The following is a 19,942-nucleotide window of genomic DNA, read 5'->3' on the forward strand; positions in this document are numbered from 1 at the left end:
ATTTTAAAATAATTTTATTTTTCTTAAAGGGTCACTAGCCCAAGCTTATTCTATCAATTTTAGATAAAATTCCTGTTTTCATTTAATATGGCAATGCCTCATATTGCATAGTAACATAATAGAGTCCAAGGATGAAAAAAAAAAACAAACTAGAAAGAGAGATAATACAGGTCAGAGAACTGAACCCGTTCTGAGAGTCTTATATCCAAATGTGGGAGCAACTTATTAAGCAATCGCATTTTTGGAATGTTAAAAATCCAACCTTCGGGCTAGAGAGATGGCTCAGAGGTTAAGAGCACTTGCTTCTGGCCGCTCTTCCAGAGGTCCCGAGTTCAATTCCCAGCAATCACATGATGACTCACAACCATCTGTAATGAGGTCTGATGCCCTCTTCTGGTGAGTAGGCATATATGCAGACAGAACACTATATATAGTAAATAAATAAACCTTAAAAAATGAAATAAATAAATCCAACCTTCATGCTGGGTGGTGGAGGCGCATGCCTTCAGTCTAGCACTTGGGAGACAGAGGCAGATGGATCTCTGTGAGGCCAGCCTGGTCTACAGTGCAAGTTCCAGGACAGCCAGAGCTGTTACATACAGAAAACTTGTCTCAGAAAAAAAAAAATCCAACCTCCATGATGAAATGCAAAATATTACTTAGGGCAATAAAGAAACTAAAGGACTCTGAGCTTCAAAAATATACATTGCTTCAAAAAGGAAGTGACCTTTAAAAAATAAGATAGAGCACTGAGTGATGGTGGTGCACACCTTTAATCCCAGCACTGGGAGGCAGAGACAGGCGGATCTCTGTGAGTTTGAGGTCAGCCTGGTCTACAGAGCAAGTTCCAAGATAGCTAGGACTGTTACACAAAGAAACCTTGTATCAAAAACTCAATCAATCAACCCATAAAGAAATAAATATTTAAAAGACAAGAAGGAGTGATGCACTCAGGAGGCAGAGGTCAGTATGGTCTAATAATGAGTTCCAGGACAGCCACAATACAGAGAGCCTGTCTTGAAAGAAAAGAGGGAGGAAGGGAGGAAGTTAGGCAAACAGTTTTGTAAAACCACAAAAACTGCTTTTACCCAAATCAGAAACCCCGTTCAAGCAGTAGAAGTCCTGTAAGACTTATGCTGCCATCTAGAGGCTACATATGAGATGAATACTTTCCTTCATCAAGAGCTACTAATTTGTTACACAGAGGTTACCAAACAGGCCTTATTCTAAGAGCCAAAGAACCTTGATACCAGGCCACAGAGAACAACTAGAGTGTAGAGTCACAATTATTCTTTCCTTCAGTCACCGACTAAAATTAGAACTCAACGAAGCTAACTCTCCTTTAGATGTATTTAGAGCTAGATGCAGTAGTCCATGCCTGTAAATTCCAACACTTGGAAAGTTGAAGTAGGAAGATCACTGTAAGTTCAAAGCCAGCCTGGGCTATACAACAACATTCTGCCCCATAAGCAAAAAATATAGATGGAGAGTAATTTCTCAATATAATTAGCTACTTTTCAAAAGCATATGCCTTGAGGGTTCTAACAGAAGCATTTAGAAGCATTGATTTTTCTTTGGTACAACCACTAAAACTTATACCATATATCGGAACAGACTCAACAATGTAATTAACTGAGTGGGAATATCAAGTTTAAATGAGGGCTGGAAAGAGAGCTCAGTAGTAAAGAAGTTATAAAGTTCTTGGGAAGGATCTGAGTTTGGTTCCCAGTACCAATAGCAGGTGGCTCACAATGACTATAACACTGTTCTGAGGGATCAGGTGCCTTTGGCCTACTTGGGCACTCACAAGCATGTATGCACATACATATGTAATTAAAAATGAAATAAATTGCCACACAGTGGTGGCACACGCCTTTAATCCCAGCATGTGGGAGGCAGAGGCAGGTGGATTTCTGTGAGTTCGAGGCCAGCCTTGTCTAAAGAGTGAGTTTGAGGCCAGCCAAGGCTGTTTACATAGAGAAACCCTGTCTCAGACCCCTCCTCCGCAAAAAAAGAAAGGAAGGAAGAAATCTTTTGCAAAGTCTTAATAGTGAAGTCTCAAATGTCTTTTACACAAAAATGTTTTTAAAAGTTCAAAGAATCTAGGCAACTTCAATGTAATTTTATTTTCATTAAAAATTACCTATGAAAACACCACAGTCTTTAACACCATACTACATGCTTTCTGCCAAGATCAGGAAGGAAATGAAGGAGATCTACTCTTACCACTTCTGTTCACCACTGTAGTGAAATTTAACTAAGGTAAGAAAATGAAATCAAAACATATCTAGATTAGAAAGGAAGAAACACGGGCTGGAGAAATGGCTCAGCCCTTAAAGGCTCACAACAGAAAATATGAGAAAGGAAGGAACAAAATCGTTCCCCGTACAAGGAATCTCTGCACACACACAACTTTACGTACAGCCGGGCATGTACAACTGACTGATGGCTCATGAAAGCAGATTAAGTATTCAGCATCAATGGGCAAAAGAAAATCCAAACCACAATGAACCTTATACTCCTAGGATAGAAGTAACAACTTTTTAAAGGACAATAATAAGCATTAGCAAAAATTCCTCTACTGCTGGTAGAAGTATACAATGGTTCAGTCAGCTTGGAAAATAGCCTAAGAACTCTTCACAAAGTCAGATACAAGCAAAGAGCACACCTTTAATTCAGCACTTGGGAGGCAGAGGCAGGCAGATCTCTGGTCAATCAAGTCCAGCCTGATCTACAGAGTTGAGTTCTAGGACAGCCAGGGCTACGCAGAGAAACCCTGTCTCCAAAACCCAAAGGAGTCAGATATAGTGTTATCATAAGACCCCAGTTATAAACACAAGAGAATGGAAATGCATGTCTACACATGACTTGTCAGAGCAGCATTATCCAACAAATCTAATAGTAGCAACAATCAAATGTCTCTCAATCGGCGATAAATACAATGTTATACCTACCCAAAGGAATGTGATTTAACCATACAAAAGAGAGCACTGATATATTCTGTAACACAGCTGAACACTGAAAATGCTATTTCAGTAAAAGAAATCAGGGATGCAGGAAGCTAGTAATGTACAGGCTCTGGGTCTGATACCCAGCACTTCGAGTAAGAGACAATAAAAATGAGACTCCAGTTACAGAGACTATATACTACATGATTTCAAACTAGACAAATCTATACTGACACAAAACAGATTAGTGATGGCTGAGCCCCTAGAAGCTTGAGAGGAAATGAGGAGTAGGGCAAATGGGGCCAGGGATTTGGGGTAGTGCTGAAAATATCCTAGACTTGACTGTGTTGCATACTGAACTGTTCAGTATAAATAGGTGAATTACAGAAACATGAACTGCAGCTCAATAAAGCTGTTACAAAAAAAAGAAAAACACAAACACAAATGATCCAGAGTTCCAAGGTTTAGCTCTAGCTACAAAGAGATGATTAGCAGTTTTCCAAATTTTTACAACTTATTTTCAGTTATTTCCAAGTTAGTGATGATAAATAAGTAGGTCGTTTGCATAATTACTGAAAAACTTGTCACCTTCAGAACCAAGGAAAAAGTCAGAAAAGGGTAAAAATTGCTGAGAATGAGTAGGATGCACAGCAATTAAATGGGTCTCAGGAATAAAGGCAACAGCTTACTGTTGTAATTCACAGGGCTAAGTCAGTATCCCACCCACACCATAACGGTAATGAGGAGGGCTCAAGCACATATAGCCAAACAATTAGCACACTCCATGTTGTATATACGAAATAATTATCTACTGCTATCAGAGAAAAAAATATCCCAAGACCTTCAAACATTACTTCTCATCACTAAACACCAATTACCTAAAACTAGAGCAATTTTCAAAAGCCTTCATCCTTTCTGTTTTAAGTCAATGGGCCTCGTTAGAATATCATGTGTCATTCCATCTAGGGGCATCTTTAATTGACTGCCAGTTGATCCATAAGACTACAAAGGCAGTCTCAAAAAAAAAAAAAAAAAGACTTATTTTGAAAAGTTACATTTAATCCCAGGGCTAAAACAAACGTAAAGAATTAACGAATTTCCAAGAATGGTGAAAGTGCCTTAAAAATGAAACAAATCTATAAGAGTTATTGCATTTTAAAATCTGTACACCAAAAGGGTTATCTGGCATATAGCCACGGACGAAACCAAAAGGTAACATAAGGCTCGCCTCCTAAAAGACAGAATCTGGTTACTACCAGTACTATAAGGTTCTTGTTATTCTATACTCTCATTTAACAATACTGTGAAATGACAATCATGTTTTGAGGCTAAATATTTCTGCATTTTTTAATCTCATCATCTTTATCAGGGCGGATATCTGCATGAAAACAGTATCACTGGTCCTCTGGGACTCATCAGTCCCCACTGCTTACTTCTCACCCGTGTCATCCTTTCAATCAACGTAGGAACAACACCAAGACATGGCAACACCAGGTTAGGTGTCAAGAGAAAGACAATCCCTGGAGCAAATGAATAATCTAAGCGGACAAAAAAGATGTATTTATGCAAATACACTATCCATGCTAAACAAAGAGACTATATCCAAGAAATCCTACACACATTGATGTAATCATTTCAATTTCTAACTTATTTTCTAACCTCAAATAAATTCCCTATGGCCAAGCAAGATGGCAGGAAGTTACAAAGTACTGTTACAGAAACTGAAATCGGCTGAGTTATGAAGTATAACATAATTTCTGTTTCTACTGTATTCACCCTACCACGCAGGCAGGAAAACAGTCTTCCTTGTTCAGCTTAAGTTCAGTGATTAAGACGGCTGAATTAGTTGACTACAATGTCGTCAGTTCTTAGAAATACAAATACTTGGCAGTATAGATGGCTCAGTGGGTAAGGGAACACACTGCCAAACCTAATGACCTGAGCTTCCTTGTTGGCTGACCACTGCCATGCATGTCTGTGCTCTGGTGCAGAACAGCTGAAGTCTCCCCAGAAAGACACTCTTCCTTCCTGGAGAATCATGATATTCAAAAACACACACTGGATCTCTTTTTGGGCACTTTCCTTAGTGCCTAGAAAAGGCTATGAACAGCAGCAAAGACTCGAGGACTAACGGCTTGAGTAAAGTGGAACCTGGATACACAAACACAAGAATAAGAACACGCCCAGTGACATCATTAAGGGTCACAGACCTAGATAACCTCGAAGCCATTCCTACCCCTGGATTTTTAATAAATAATGTTAGTTTACAGTCTAAAGTCTGTCTTTAGACTGAACTAGTTTTAGCTGATGTCCTAGCACTTAAAACAAAAAAGTTCCAAAAGATATGTATTGCACAAAAATTTTTACTTTTAAGTCAATAGATTAGCACATTCTGTCATAAAAGGCACAAAGTTACACCAAGTTCCTATCTTCAGATGGCTTGTCTTTGCCTTGGTAAAAGGAAAGGTATATTTTCATGAGTTGTAAATAGAACTCATTGTGGAATATACAACATGCAACCTTGTATAAAACTAATTGGGTACTCACACTCATCCAGTCCCAGCTGATAGGCCAGGTTCTGGAGCCCTCGTACCTTCTCCATCAAATTAGCTGTGGTGAGGCTCCCCAGCTCTGAAATAGAAGACTTTATCTCAGTATCACTTCTCACTGGTCTGCAGTAATAATTGATTTGGGTTGATAGTCCTAGTAATAAAAGATGTCTAGTTGGGGTGGGGGTATAGCTGAATGTCAGAACACTGACCTAGCAAGCAGGAAGCCCAGGATTTGATCACCAGAACAATGAAAGAGTGAGAAAGATGTCAAGCTTGATTTCCTTCATGAATAAGTACAAGACAGGCCCTTTATTTCCTTTCCTCCAATTTTACATACACTTTAGCAAAAACTGTGAAGTTTTCTACCACTGCAAAAACACCTCAGCATTATACTTAACAAATTAAGTGGGCTTTAAATTATTTATTTTACATTTTTAAAAATGTATTTAGTGTGTGTTTGTGCACACTATTGCATGGGTATCAGAGGACAATTTGAAGAGTCAATTCTTTCCTCCTAGCATGTGGGTTCTAGAGAGCATACTCAGGTTGCCAGGTCTGGTGGCATGTGTCTTCACAGCTGAGTCAGCTCACCTGCCCAAGTGTGAGTTTATATTCCAAGCATCTGTTTATAACATTCATTTTTGCCTATCACACAAAATGAATATACCATTAAAATATGAAGCCTTATGATGTGACATATCATAGAGAAAGCCTTGCAGACACATCTTGGTCATGTAAATCAGATGTTGTCTCCATTTACAAGTCCCAGGATTTCAACTATATATAGTAGCAATAATAGCAGCAAAGTACTGTTTAGCATGTCCCCAACTGTAGAAAACATAAATATAAATCCAAACTTTCCCTTCAAATCCAAATTTTCTTTATTTTATTTACAATTAATTTTATTTACTTCCCAGATTTTACTTCCTTAAAATAAAGGTTACTCCCAGATTTTCATTTAAATATCACCTAAATCCTTGTTTAAAAACAGAGATCAATTTTCATGAAACATAATGTGCTGTGAACTCTCACTAAAAATTTAGTTTTCTTAGGAAATATAAGCTCATCATTTATTACATAAATAGTTTTGGAATATTAGGACAATGAATCTGAGATCCTTTGAGACATAGTTTTCCATGGGTGGGTGAGGAAACCAGCATCTAACCACACAATGAATGACTTCTGAAATCACACAAAGGAGTTCTGCTCTTCCTTTTATCATTCTGCAGTCTTTCCTGCAAGGAGCATACACCACTTTCTTGACTACTTCAGCTGTTTAAATAGCTCAAGAATCCCTGATTTTTACCTTAATTTCAATCTATTACTTCACAACCATCATGAATCTGAACACTATAAGAATGATTTTTTTTAAAGAGCAAAATCATAAAATTAATAGTTTTTAATTTAAATTTCCATTCTGGTTGAACTCCAAAACATTCATCAAACAACTGTATTCACTGCTCATAGAATTCTTGACAGAAGAACTGAAAGGACAGAAAGAAAGAAAAGATTCATCTTAACCCGCTAGGAGAGTGGTTCTCACCCTTCCTAATGCTGGGACCCTTTAATACAGTTCCGCATGTTGTGGTGACCCCAACCATAAATTATTTCATTGCTACTTCATAACTGTAATTTTGCTACTATCATGAACCATAATGTAAATATCTGGTAGGCAGAATATTTGGTATGGGACCCCTGTGAAGAGGTGGTTCAGCTCCTCAAAGGGGGCACAACCCACAGGCTGAGAACCGCTACACTCAAGGGTTGTCATTTTATAGTACTAAGGACAATATGTGGCTTTAAATCTTATAAATAAGGATCTTCTATTATAGTGAAGACTAAACTTTAAAAGATCAGAGTTTACACTTTATAAATTTATCAACACTAGCCATTTTATCTCTAAACCTTTGTTATTATCATACCTAACAGGGCCTTCATAATTCAGTGAAAAAATTATGTCAGATTTTTTTTAATCCACTGTAAGCATTATACAAAATTAAGTTAATATTAAAAAGAATAAACATGAAAGAGTTCACTGTGACTCATCCTTGAACTGGCTGAATTTCTACACCTGTAAAAAGGAGAGAAAAGCATTCCCGCCAGACATGAAGAACTATGAAGACAGACAGCAAAGTAGGCAGTGCAAGCCAAGAACATTGTAAGGACGTAGGGACAGGAAAACTGCACAGCGGCTTGTGGACAGATGTAAATGCGACAGCAGAGGACAAGCCAGGCTTGGTGGCTACCCATACTTAGGCGGCTGAGACAGAAGCATCAGTTGGGCTCATGCAGTCAAGAGGCCAAACTGAGCAATGGGATGGGACCCTACTAAACAAAAACAAGCCAGGTAGTGGCACATGCCTTTAATCCCAGCACTTAGGAGACAGAGGCAAGAGGATGGATTTCTGAGTTCTAGGCCAGCCTGATCTACAGAGTGAGTTCTAGGACAGTCAGGGATACACAGAGAAACCCTGTCTCAAAAAACAAACAAACAAAACCAAAGCCCAAAGATAGTAGACACCAGCATCACATACCTTTCAACATATCGATGTCATCACGTTCTATTTCAGCCATCCATTTGGGCGGAGAGCTAGTGATGGGCTGTCAGGAAAAAAAAAATCTATTCAGGTGCATCCTTCTTATGAGACTATAGTTCGTCACACAGCTTTCTAATTGTCTGAAAATCCTGGAAAACTACAATCTCAAAAACCCAGGTTTTGGCCGGGCAGTGGTGGCGCACGCCTTTAATCCCAGCACTCGGGAGGCAGAGGCAGGCGGATCTCTGTGAGTTCGAGACCAGCCTGGTCTACAAGAGCTAGTTCCAGGACAGGCTCCAAAGCTACAGAGAAACCCTGTCTCGAAAAAACCAAAAAAAAAAAAAAAACAAAAAAAAGAAAAAAAAAAAACAAAAAAACAAAACAAACCAGGTTTTGTAGGTGAATAGATGCCTCCGCAGGCAAGAGCACACTGACTGTTCTTCCAGGGGACCCTGGTTTGATTCCCAGTACCCACAAGTACCTGTATCCTCAGTCACAAGGGATCTGATGCCCTCTTCTGGCCTTCTCAGGCACCAGGCACATATATGGTACACAGACATAGATACATACAGACAAAATATCCATATACACAAAATAAATAAATAAAATTTTAAAACCAGGTTCTTAGGTTCAGCTTTTACTTCAAAAAGTCATTTTACAAAATCCTGCTGCTCAATTTTAAAGTTGGTCTCAGAAAGGTAGTTTTGGATGAATTTTGAAGGGGCTACTATTACTAATTCAAGAATAAGTTAGTTTATCAATGACATTATTTAAAATTCCATTCATATGAAAGACTCCAATTAAAAGTTTAAAACAGTATAAGTAACAGTCTCTAACAGAAATATGAATCAAGAATGAGAAAACCCTCAGTTCAAGTGGGGAGAGACCAGATCCCAGCACTCGGGAGGCAGAGGCAGGTGGATCTCTGTGAGTTCGAAGCCAGCCTGGTCTATAAGAGCTAGTTCCAAGACAGGCTCCAAAGCCACAGAGAAACCATGTCTCAAAAATAAAAAATAAAAAAAAAAATCAAGTGGGGAGAGAATAGAATAATGGTCATCACTTGACATTTCATCAGTAACTTCTTTTGGTTTTTTTGGAGATAGTTTCTCTGTGTAGCCTGGCTGTCCTGGGACTCTCTCTGTAGACCAGGCTGGCTTCAAACTCACAGAAATCTGCCTGCCTCTGCCTCCCATGTGCCAGGATTAATGATGTACGCCAACACCACTTGACTAGATTTCATCATTAAATTTTTTTCCATTTATTTATTTGTGTGACATCTCTGGGGAGGGAGTAGAGCATGTATATGCCATAAGCAGGTATGTGGAGGTCAGAAGGCAACCAGTGGGAGTCAGTTCTCTCCTTCTATCATGTAGGTCCAGGGACTGAACTCAGGACATCAGACTTGATAGCAAATGTGTTTACCCCGAGTTCATAATTGTACTGTAGAAGTTTTAGAAATTTTCAGCATTTAAAAACGTTAATGGACATAAGTGGGGTACAACTGCACCCCGAGCAGAGGCTGAGGCATAAGGAAGGTTAGTTCAAGGTCAGCTTAGGTTACTGTGGTGCCCCTATAAGAACATATATTTGAATACTTAGTCTCTAGTTGGTGCAAATGTTTGGGAAGGTTTAGGAGTGTGGCCATGTTGAAGGAGATATGTCACTAGGGGTGGGTTTTAAAGTTACAAAAGCCCATACCCAGTCTCTCTTGCTCTCTTCCTGCTGTTTGTGGATAAGATGTAGGCTCTCAGCTACTGCTCCAGCACAATGCCTGTCTGTCTGTTGCCATGTTCCCCAATCCCACCATCATGATCTCTGAAACTGTAAGTAAGCCCCCAATTAAATGCTTTCTTTTAACGTTGCCTTGGTCATGGTGTCTCTTTATGTTACTTAAAAAAGACAGTGACTAAGACAGTTACACTGTGAGATCATCTTTCACCCTCACCCTGTACAAAAACCAAATCCTGGCTATTCCCAGATGTACTGATTCAGAATATCAAAGGCCATTAAGAGGGACTACTTAAAAAAATAGAGATAAGGAATTAAACAAGACAAAAAAATTTTAAAAGCTTTGAGCTGTATACTGACAATTCTACCATGCAGACAAAGGTTAAGAAACGTAACCTTGGGCCTGGTGGTGGTGGCACACGCCTTTAATCCCAGCACTCGGGAGGTAGAGGCAGGAGGATCTCTGTGAGTTCGAGGCCAGCCTGGTCTACAAGAGCTAGTTCCAGGACAGGCTCCAAAAGCTACAGAGAAACCCTGTCTTGAAAAAACAAAACAAAAAAAAAACAAAAAACAAAAAACATAACCTTGGGCCAGAGTGATGGCTCAGCAAGTGAGCTTGCTGCTTTTTCTAATGACCTGAATTCAAACCCCAGTAACCACATAATAAAAAGAAAAAACAACTCCCACATAAATAAGGGGGGGGGGGGGAAGCTTCAAAATTAAATATAGTTGGGGCAAACAGAATACCAATATTACAGCAAGTATTTCAACTGCATAACCTTGAAGTTTCTGAGCTGAGGAAAAGGCTAATAGATAAGGGTTAGAGGGTCAAAGCATTTGAACAGTTAATTATGAGAATATAAACATATTTAAAGGTCTATAGTAAAAAAAAATGATTAGAAGACTATGGCGCTATTCTTTTTTTTAATGTTTTTTTAAGATTTATTTGTTTACTTTTATTATGTATACAACATTCTGCCTCCATGTATGTCCCGGTGCCAGATCTCATTACAGATGGTTGTGAGCCATCATGTGGTTGCTGGAAATTGAACTCAGGACCTCTGGAAGAGCAGCCTGTGCTCTTAACCACTGAGTCATCTCTCCAGCCCTATAGCGCTATTCTTTAAAATAGATTTGAGCTTTTTACCCAAGGGCAAGCTTTAGAGTAAACCTCCATAAACATAAGCTATTACTTACACTTTTGAAAGAAGCAGCAAATTCAGCAACACCTGGTACTAGAGAAGAAAAACAAAAAACAACAAATGTTATTCATGCAAGAAACATTTGTGTGTTCAGGCACAGAGGACTTAAATAACAACAACAACAAAAAACAATGAAGTTTTCCCAAGTGGTGATGGCTCTGTTGGCACACACCTTTAATCCTAGTACTCAGGAGGCAGAGGCAGGTAGATCTCTGGGTTTGAGGCCAGCCTGGTCTACAGAGTGAGTTCCAGGACAGCCAGGGCTACACAGAAAAAAATCCTGTCTCAAGCAAATAAACAATCCAAAAGCCAAAGTCTTGCCGCCTTCAAAGAGCTTACAATGTAGAAGAGGACAGGTCAGAAATCACTAACACTGCTTAAGCACTTCAGAAAGATGTTAGGTGCTACAGGGAGATATAAAATAGAACTCTAATTGGAATGATGGGGCAGGAAAAGCTTCTCTGAGAAGCCAATGCCTCAGCTTTAAGTAAGCAGTATTTGGCTTGGAGAATAGTAAACTATCTCTTGTCAGAAAGTTTAAGTTTCCTTCCCAGGGCTAGAGGCATAGACAATAAAAAAAGTTCTTGTCTAGCATGCACAAGACCCTGGGGTTGAGCCCCAAGGATGCAAACAAATAAATAATAAATAAATAAATAACCAAAATGAGCAATGTAAACTTTCTTTTCAGTTGTCCTTTCTGTTAATCAAATGATTGACTCAAATGTCTCATAGACAGTATCACATTAAAAATCAAAAGAAAAAATTACATATTTTAAGTGAAATAATGTTCAATTCTACTAAGAAATACAAGCTAGGGCTGGTGAGATGGATCAGTTGGAAAAGGCACTTGCCACCAAGCCCAACAACCTAAGTTGTGGATTCCCAGGTATCAGGTAAAAGGATAAAACTGACCCCTACAAGTTGTCCTCTGACTTCATGTACATCATGGCACATGGGTGCCTCCCCCAGCCTAATAAATAAATGAATGTCACTTCATTAAAAAAAGAAATGCAAGCCACCATAATGACTAGTAACATCCAATATTGGCTAGTGAGAAAATGGGCAGTCATCCTCTTCCACATACAGAACATATATGCAATATGTGTCATTAATATAATAATTAATGGGGCTGGAGAGATGGCTCAGAGGTTAAGAGCACTGCCTGCTCTTCCAAAGGTCCTGAGTTCAATTCCCAGCAACCACATGGTGGCTCACAACCATCTGTAATGGGGTCTGGTGCCCTCTTCTGGCCTTCAGGCATACACACAGACAGAATATTGTATACATAATAAATAAATAAATATTTAAAAAAAATAATTAATAATCATTAAGATGCTGCTTGTGAAATGAAAATCAGATGATTTAGGTTTTCAAACAGAATATGTAGGAACTAGAATATACCTATCCATTATACTTAAAAGAATGAAGTAGACCTACAAAGAACAACATGAAAAGATACATCAAACTACAAATTTATTTAAATTAAGCTGAAGGCTCTATATATGCGACTTTATTATTATGAAAAACAACACCCCCCACCATGTGTGTATGCATACGATTATCTGTATACGCATAAAAAAAGTCCAAACCAATTTGTACAAAATTACTAATAGTATTTAACTTAATAAGAGTGACTAAAGGAGATGAAAAGCTTTGTGCATCTCAGAATTATCTGGAATTATTACAGATGTAGTTTTAAAACTATAATTACTGTTTAAAAGTTCCTCATTGCTTGTCTCACAAGTCCCTATTTTTACTGCACATCAATTTCTTCTCTTTGAAGTGAAATAAAAACTTAAATCATCATAGATACATGATAGCCCTTCAAAATTCTCCCATGGGAACAGACTCTCCTGCATCAATTCTGATACAAGAAAAGAAAAAACTTACATTGTTCAGGCCAAAGATCTGGCGAGGCACGGTCAAGTTTCTCAAAACTTAGCAAAGATGTTTCCAAATCTGTCCCTGGAACCAAACACCAGGATAGGATGAGAAACACATTCATTTATATTTTATTACATTTCAATCTTAAAGAACTTAAACTGAGCTGGGCAGTGGTGGCACACACCTTTAATCCCAGCACTTGGGAGGCAGAGGCAGGTGGATCTCCTCTGTGAGTTTGAGGCCAGCCTGGTCTACAAGAACTAGTTCTAGGACAGGCTCCAAGGCTACAGAGAAACCCTGTTCCCAAACCATCCCCCACTCAAAAAAAAAAAAAAAAAAAACAATAGAGAATTTAATTGAAATTTCAAAGATCTGAATTGCTACTGGAGCATGATATTACAAATAAACTGGATTCTGTCTCATCAAAACTCAGTCTTCCACTCTACCAAGTAAGAATATTTAAGAAAGTTAGAGATTGGCCTAGGACACCAAGTGCCTCCCGGCTCCATTTGAAGGAAGAGATGGGCAGGCGCCAATGCAAGAACTCCTCCAACAACATGAAAGGCAACATGACATCACCAGAATCCAGACATCCCGAAACAACAAGAATTGAACACCCTACCCCAGAAGATATAGAAGAAACCGACCTTAAACAGTACTTTATGAAAATAATAGAGGACCTTAAACAGGAGGTAAAAAACTGCCATAAAGAAATGGAGATGGGCCGGGCGGTGGTGGCGCACGCCTTTAATCCCAGCACTCGGGAGGCAGAGGCAGGCGGATCTCTGTGAGTTCGAGACCAGCCTGGTCTACAAGAGCTAGTTCCAGGACAGGCTCCAAAGCCACAGAGAAACCCTGTCTCGAAAAATCAAAAAAAAAAAAGAAATGGAGATGACAAACAAAAAGGTAGACGAAATAAATAAATCTCTCAAAGATACCCAAGAAAACAAGAAAAAGCAATCAAACAGGTAAGGGAAACAGTATAAGACCTGATAGATGAAATGGAGGTATTGAAGAAAACACAATCTGAGGGAAGACTGGAAATGGAAACTTTGAGTAAACGAACAGAAACTTCAGAGACAAGTATTTCCAACCGAATACAAGAGATGGAAGAAAGAATCTGGGACTCTGAAGATACTATAGAGGAAATAAATTCACAGATTAAAGAACTAAACAAATCTAACAAATTCTTAACACAAAACATCCAGGAAATCTGGGACACCATGAAAAGACCAAACCTAAGAATAATTGGGGTAGAAGAAGGAGAAGAATTACAACTCAAAGGCCCAGAAAACATATTCAACAAAATTATAGAAGAAAACTTCCCCAACCTAAAGAAGGATGTTCCTATGAAGAACCTCCACCTGGCGAAAGAGGAAGAAAATGACTGAGCCCCACATTGGAGCACCGGACTGAGCTCCTAAGGTCCTGATGAGGAGCAGAAGGAGAGAAAACATGAGAAAGAAAGTCAGGACCGTGAGGGGTGCATTCACCCATGGAGACCGTGGGACAGAACTAACGGGAGATCACCAACTCCAGTTGGATTGGGACTGATGGAACATGAGACCAAACCAGACTCTCTGGATGTGGCCGACGGTGGAGGCTGACTGAGAAGCCAAGGACAATGGCGCTGGGCTGTGATTCTTCTGCATGGACGGGCTCTGTGGGAGCCTTCTCAGCTTGGTTGATCACCTTCCTGGACCTGGGGGGAGTTGGAAGGACCTTGGTCTTAACATAGAGTAGGGAACCCCGATGGCTCCTTGGCCTGAAGAGGGAGGGGGGGTATAGGTGGAGGGAAGGGAGGGAAGGGGGAGGAAGAGGGGAGGAGATGGAAATTTTTTTAAATATTAAAATAAAAAACCAAAAAAAAGGAAAAAAAAAACCTAAAAATAAGAAAGTTAGGGCTGGAGAGATGGCTCAGTGGTTAGGAGCAGTGAATGCTCTTCCAGAGGATCCGGGTTCAATTCCCAGCACTATATGACAGCTCACCACTGTCAATGGTTCCAATTAGTACACATGCAGAGCAGAGATATAGAGCAAGCAAAATACTCATACACATAAAATCAAAAAATAGAAAAATTGAGCCAAGTGGTGGTGCCACATGCCTTTAATCCCAGCACTTGGGAGGCAGAGGCAGGTGGATCTCTGTGAGTTCAAGGCCAGTCTGGTCTACAAGAGCTAGTTCCAGGACAGGCACCAAAGCTAGAGCTACACAGAGAAACCCTGTCTGGAAAAAACCAAAAAAAGAAGAAAGAAGGAAGGAAGGAAGGAGGGAGGGAGGGAGGAAGGGAGGGAGGGAAGGAAGGAAGAAAGTGCTTAGAAAAATGAGTATTGGCTGGACATGTTGATCCACAATGGTAATCCCAGCACTTAGGAAGCTTAAGGCAAGAGCATTGAGAGTTCCAGGTCAGCCCAAACTATACAGCAAAATCCTGTGTAAAAAAGGTGTCAGCAAATCTACCTATGTCTTTATTCTTCAACTTTGCTCCAGTTACAATCGGCTAAGAGCCGTTACTCTCATGAAAGACAATCTCTACTAAGACTGTGGACACTGTCTTCTGCTTTCGCAAGGACTTCAGTCTTCTGGTACCATCAGTGTCTCAAACTCAACAGGCAAGCCTGCTCTAGAAGTTTTCTTTTTGACCCTTGAAAAGAACATATATTGCCAGACAGTGATGGTGTACACCTTTAATCCCAGCACCTGAGAGACAGAGACAGTGGATCTCTCTGAGTTTGAGGCCAGCCTGGTCTACAGAGTGAGTTCCAGGACAGCCTGATCTACACAGAACTCTGTCTCAAAAAGCCAGAATATATTTATTTTTTTAAAAAAAAGTAAATTTTTTTATTGGGTTTGAGTTCATGACACAACAATTTAAGATGTTGGTTCTCTTCTTCACCATGTGAGTTCCAGGCTCAAACTAGATTAGCAGTCTTGGACAAGTTCTTTTACCCGATGAGCCATCTCATTAGCCCAGAATTTCTCTCTCTTGAAAAAAAATAGAAAAAGGGGGGGGGGTGCTGAGAGATCTCAGTCAGTAAACTGTTTGTTGAGCAAGCATGAGGTCCTGAGTTTGATCTCCAGAACTTCTTTGAAAAAAACGTGAGTTAGCACTGCTGTGGGAGAATGCTCTTGTACTCTGTAAAGATCTGTCACTTGTATTGGTTTAATAAAATGCTGACTGGTCAGTAGCCAGGCAGGAAGTATAGGCAGGGAAACCTGACTAGGAGAATTCTGGGAAAAGGAAAGGCAGAGATACAGTCACCAGCCAGACGCAGAAGAAGCAAGATGAGAATGCCTTACTGAGAAAAGGTACCAAGACATGTGGCTAAATATAAATAAGAATTACGGGTTGTAAGAGCTAGTTAATAATAAGACTGAGCTAATAGGACAGTTTATAATCAATATAAGCCTCTGTGTTTCTTTGGGACTGAACAGCTGCAGGACAAGGCGGGACAGAAACTTCTGTCTACATTACACACTGTTTGTAATCCCAGCATTGAGGGATTAGAGCTTGTTGGCTAGCCATTCTAGCCTACTACTTTTAGGCCAATAAAAGACCTTACTTCAACAAGGTGGACAGCTTTTGAGAAACTACACCCAAGGTTAACTGTGTCTCCACATGTATGCACACACATGCACCAGGACCCACATGCATGTCTGAGTGCAGACACATACATAAACATTATAAACATGTAAACTCTCCCCATAAACTCATAACCTCCCTCCTGAGTATCCTGTTCTTACTTCCTCACCTCACACTCCTGTATATGTGTGTTGTATGGGTGTAATGAGTGCAGGTGTAGGTGTGTGACTATGGAGGCCAGAACGCGTACTGTCTTCCTTCTGCTCTCAGGTTTATTGTCTTGAGACATCTCTCACTAAACCAGAAACTAGCTAGACTGGTTAGCAAGCAAGCTCTCAGGATCCACCTGTTTCTGTCCCCAAAATGCTGGGATAACAGGCACTTGCAGCCATACCTGGCTTTTAAGTGGGTGGCTTTTTAAGACTTGAAATTCAAACTCGGTCCTCATCTTCGCAGAGCAAGCATGCTTACCTACTGTGCCAGCCTTATTGCCCAGCCCCTACTCTCTCTGCTTAATGAATAAAAATCGTGATTCTGTCTAGACATGCACTAAACTACTGTTATCAAGGTTCTCTACGCTAAATCCTCCCAGTCATTTCCTCTACGCCACCTCTCTATGCAACCACCATACTGGTGCTTCGCATAGGGGCTCCTTCTTCAGTCTCTACTCGACCTCATTCTGTGCTACCTGCACTCTCTACACAACTTCACTATTATATCAACAGTTAACTCATACCCAGTCTCAGTCTTTCTCCTGACCTTTAGAATAACATGTCTAAGAGGTTACTTGATATCTCTCTCCATTTACATGTAGGAAAAACCCCTTAAGCCTACTATGTTCAAAACTGCACTTTCCCAATCCTTTTCATCTCAAGAAACTGCAGTATCATTAACCCCAATTCTTTAAAAGCAAAATCTTTTTTTTTTTTTTACTTTTCACTAGTTTAGATTTGTGTGGGGAGCAGCATTACATGAATCCTGCATCCATTGGCCTTTACAGGATGGCTGCCACCATTTCTATGGGCCCAATTCACCTTTTCCCAGAGTACTTTGATTTTGTCTGGTTTGCCTCCATGAGTCCCTATGTAATGTTTTGCTTTGTACACATGAGCACATCTCTTGCCTTGCAGAACTCACTTTCAACTCTGGCAGAAACACCTTTCATTTGAAGAAGAGTTTTGTACTCACTTTGGTTCTAGAGACCCTGCTTATCTAGCAAATACAGCCTTGTGCCACAGTCTTCCAGACATGGTCTTTTGGAAGTCTTGTTCCCAGGAAACCTCTACAGGCACCAAAATGAAGAACCCCAAGTCTTAAACAAGAAGAACAAAAATACTGTCTGTCTTCCTTCATGTTCCCTGCCCTTTGCTTTTTGTTGGTAAGTACATTTTTAACAACGGGGAAAAAAACAAAACAAAACAAAAAAAAAACACCAGACTGGAGAATCTGTTTTGCTGTGAACATCCACCCTTTCTTAAGGTATGTAAATCAGCTCAAAACTTAAGATGTATTTTACCTAAAACATTAAAATCAAGTAAGAGGCCAGGCATAGTGGTGCAGACCTTTAATCCCAGTACATTGGAGGCACACATAGGGAAGCAGGAGGATGGTGAATTTGAAGCCTGGCCTACAAAGTGAGACCCTATCTCAAAAAAGAAGAAGAAGAAGAAAGGAGAAAAATCTGGTAACACTGTTTTTGCATATAATCTAAATACTCTTTTCAGTGCTGGAGACTGAACCTAGGGCTTCATTCATGATAGGCAAGTCTCCACCACTCACCTATACCCTCACTTTTCATTTTTTGTTTTTAGATTTATTTATGTGTATTACTGTAGTCTGTACACCACACGCATGCCTGATACCCATGGAGATCAAATCCACTGGAACCAATGACTGTGAGACACCATGTGGGTGCTGGAAACTGAATCCAGCAGCAGGTGCTCTTAATCATGGAGCCATCTCTCCACCCTCCTGTATGCTCCCTAACTTTTTAAAAATAAAACAATCCGTTTGAAGCCAGATGGTAATGCATGCCTTTTAACCCCGGCACTGAGGAGATAGAGACAGGCATTCTAGGCCAGCCTGGTCTACAGAATGAGTTCCAGGACAGCAAGTTACACAGAGAAATCCTGTCTACAAAAAACAAGTGGGTGGTGGTGGCTCACACCTTTAATCCCAGCACTCAGGAGACAGAGACGGGCAGATCTCTGTGATTTTGAGGCCAGCCTGATCTACAAAGGGAGTTTCAGGACAGGTTCCGAAGCTACAGAGAACTCCTGTCTCAATAAAAATAAAAGAAAAAACAATGAACCCCAACTTTTTGAGACATACCCTGGCCACAATTCCCTCTGTAGTCTAGGCAAGCCTGAAGCAACAATCTTCCTGCTTCGATCTCCCAAGTAGCTAGGATTAGAGGTCACACACCAAGGACAGTTTCATTTTTTGACAAATGCTAATTTAAGGCCAAATGCTTTGCAGGCATTATGCTAAAAGCTAGGATTAAACTATGAAATAAGACAGACTTGGAATTTATTACTGGGTGTGGCCCGGGCAAAGTTACCAGAATAACTATGCTGACAGTGAACAGACTGCGCTACTGAAAAATGACAGAAGGGCAATTCCAAATACTAAGACAGAACCGCCAGCAAAAGCACAGGGGTCTAACGAAAACACTTAATGGCCATCTGAGATAATTTGCATCTTAGATGACATATAAGCAGAACTGTTCCTGCCCTCAGCTTAAGGACACAACACATAAAGTAGAGGAGTGCGGGTTAAGAGTTGAGACGCCTATGAACTACATTAACAAAAATAATTTCCATTTCCCACAGGGCTCAAGGCCAGGAAACCAGGTCCTCGCTCCTCCTGCTGCCAGGGCAACAACGGTCCTAAACTGAGAAAGAGACAGCATGTTTCTCTCTCGGCTCAGTCACCAGTCACAGCTAGGACTTGAGAAACTCGTTCTAGCTCTGAGATGAGAACAGAACCAACACTCCAATGGGCCGGTCCGAAAAGCAAGCTCCCTTTCCCCTCCTTTTTGAACCCTCAACATCACCGATGGGCCAGGGCGACCTCTGTTCTTTTTCCGGGAAAGGGTCTGATTGGTGGCGTCCTTCACCCAACTAATACACAGGTGAGACCTGATACTCAGCACCTCCGGAGACGCTGTGAAAACCCTGTTAGCTGAAAACCAACATACGCCAAAGGAAGGAAGTGGGAGGGAAAGGAGAAGGGCTCAAGGAAGAAGAGTAAGCGTGAAGACATCGGAAGTTCCCAAAGCAGCAAATAAAAATACTACAGGGCAACAATCTCCAAGCCGGCTCTTACCATCTGTGGGAGACGCCATCTTCCAGCCCATGTCACGTGACGTGGCCAACCGTCGGCGGGAAAGCGAAGCCCCACAAGCCACGCCCCTACGGAGACACCCTATCCTCAACTCGCGGCCCAGGCTGGTTACCCTTCCCCATAGGGTAATATTTGCCTAGTCCCACCCTACACGGCAGCCCC

The 19,942-nt window shown here is 40.5% G+C and overlaps 1 protein-coding gene across 3 annotated transcripts in view; it reads right to left on the reverse strand.

Moving 5' to 3' along the window:
* Lin52 (lin-52 DREAM MuvB core complex component) overlaps positions 1–19,939 on the reverse strand; it is an 82,312-nt gene extending 62,373 nt beyond the window's left edge. The window contains exons 1-5 of one of the 3 annotated variants that reach the window (XM_038336545.1): positions 19,763–19,927; positions 12,858–12,932; positions 10,963–11,000; positions 8,035–8,101; positions 5,496–5,579 (exon numbers count right to left, since the gene is read on the reverse strand). In XM_038336545.1, coding sequence (XP_038192473.1) covers positions 5,496–5,579; positions 8,035–8,101; positions 10,963–11,000; positions 12,858–12,932; positions 19,763–19,793 — 295 coding nt within the window. In that variant the 5' untranslated portion in view covers positions 19,794–19,927. Of the gene's footprint in view, positions 1–5,495; positions 5,580–8,034; positions 8,102–10,962; positions 11,001–12,857; positions 12,933–19,762 lie in introns of all 3 variants that reach the window. The other 2 variants (XM_038336547.1, XM_038336546.1) reach the window with 2 other exon arrangements.
* Positions 19,940–19,942: the final 3 nt, after the last annotated feature.

This window comes from Arvicola amphibius, chromosome 7, assembly GCF_903992535.2.
Source record: "Arvicola amphibius chromosome 7, mArvAmp1.2, whole genome shotgun sequence".
NCBI lineage: Eukaryota > Metazoa > Chordata > Mammalia > Rodentia > Cricetidae > Arvicola > Arvicola amphibius.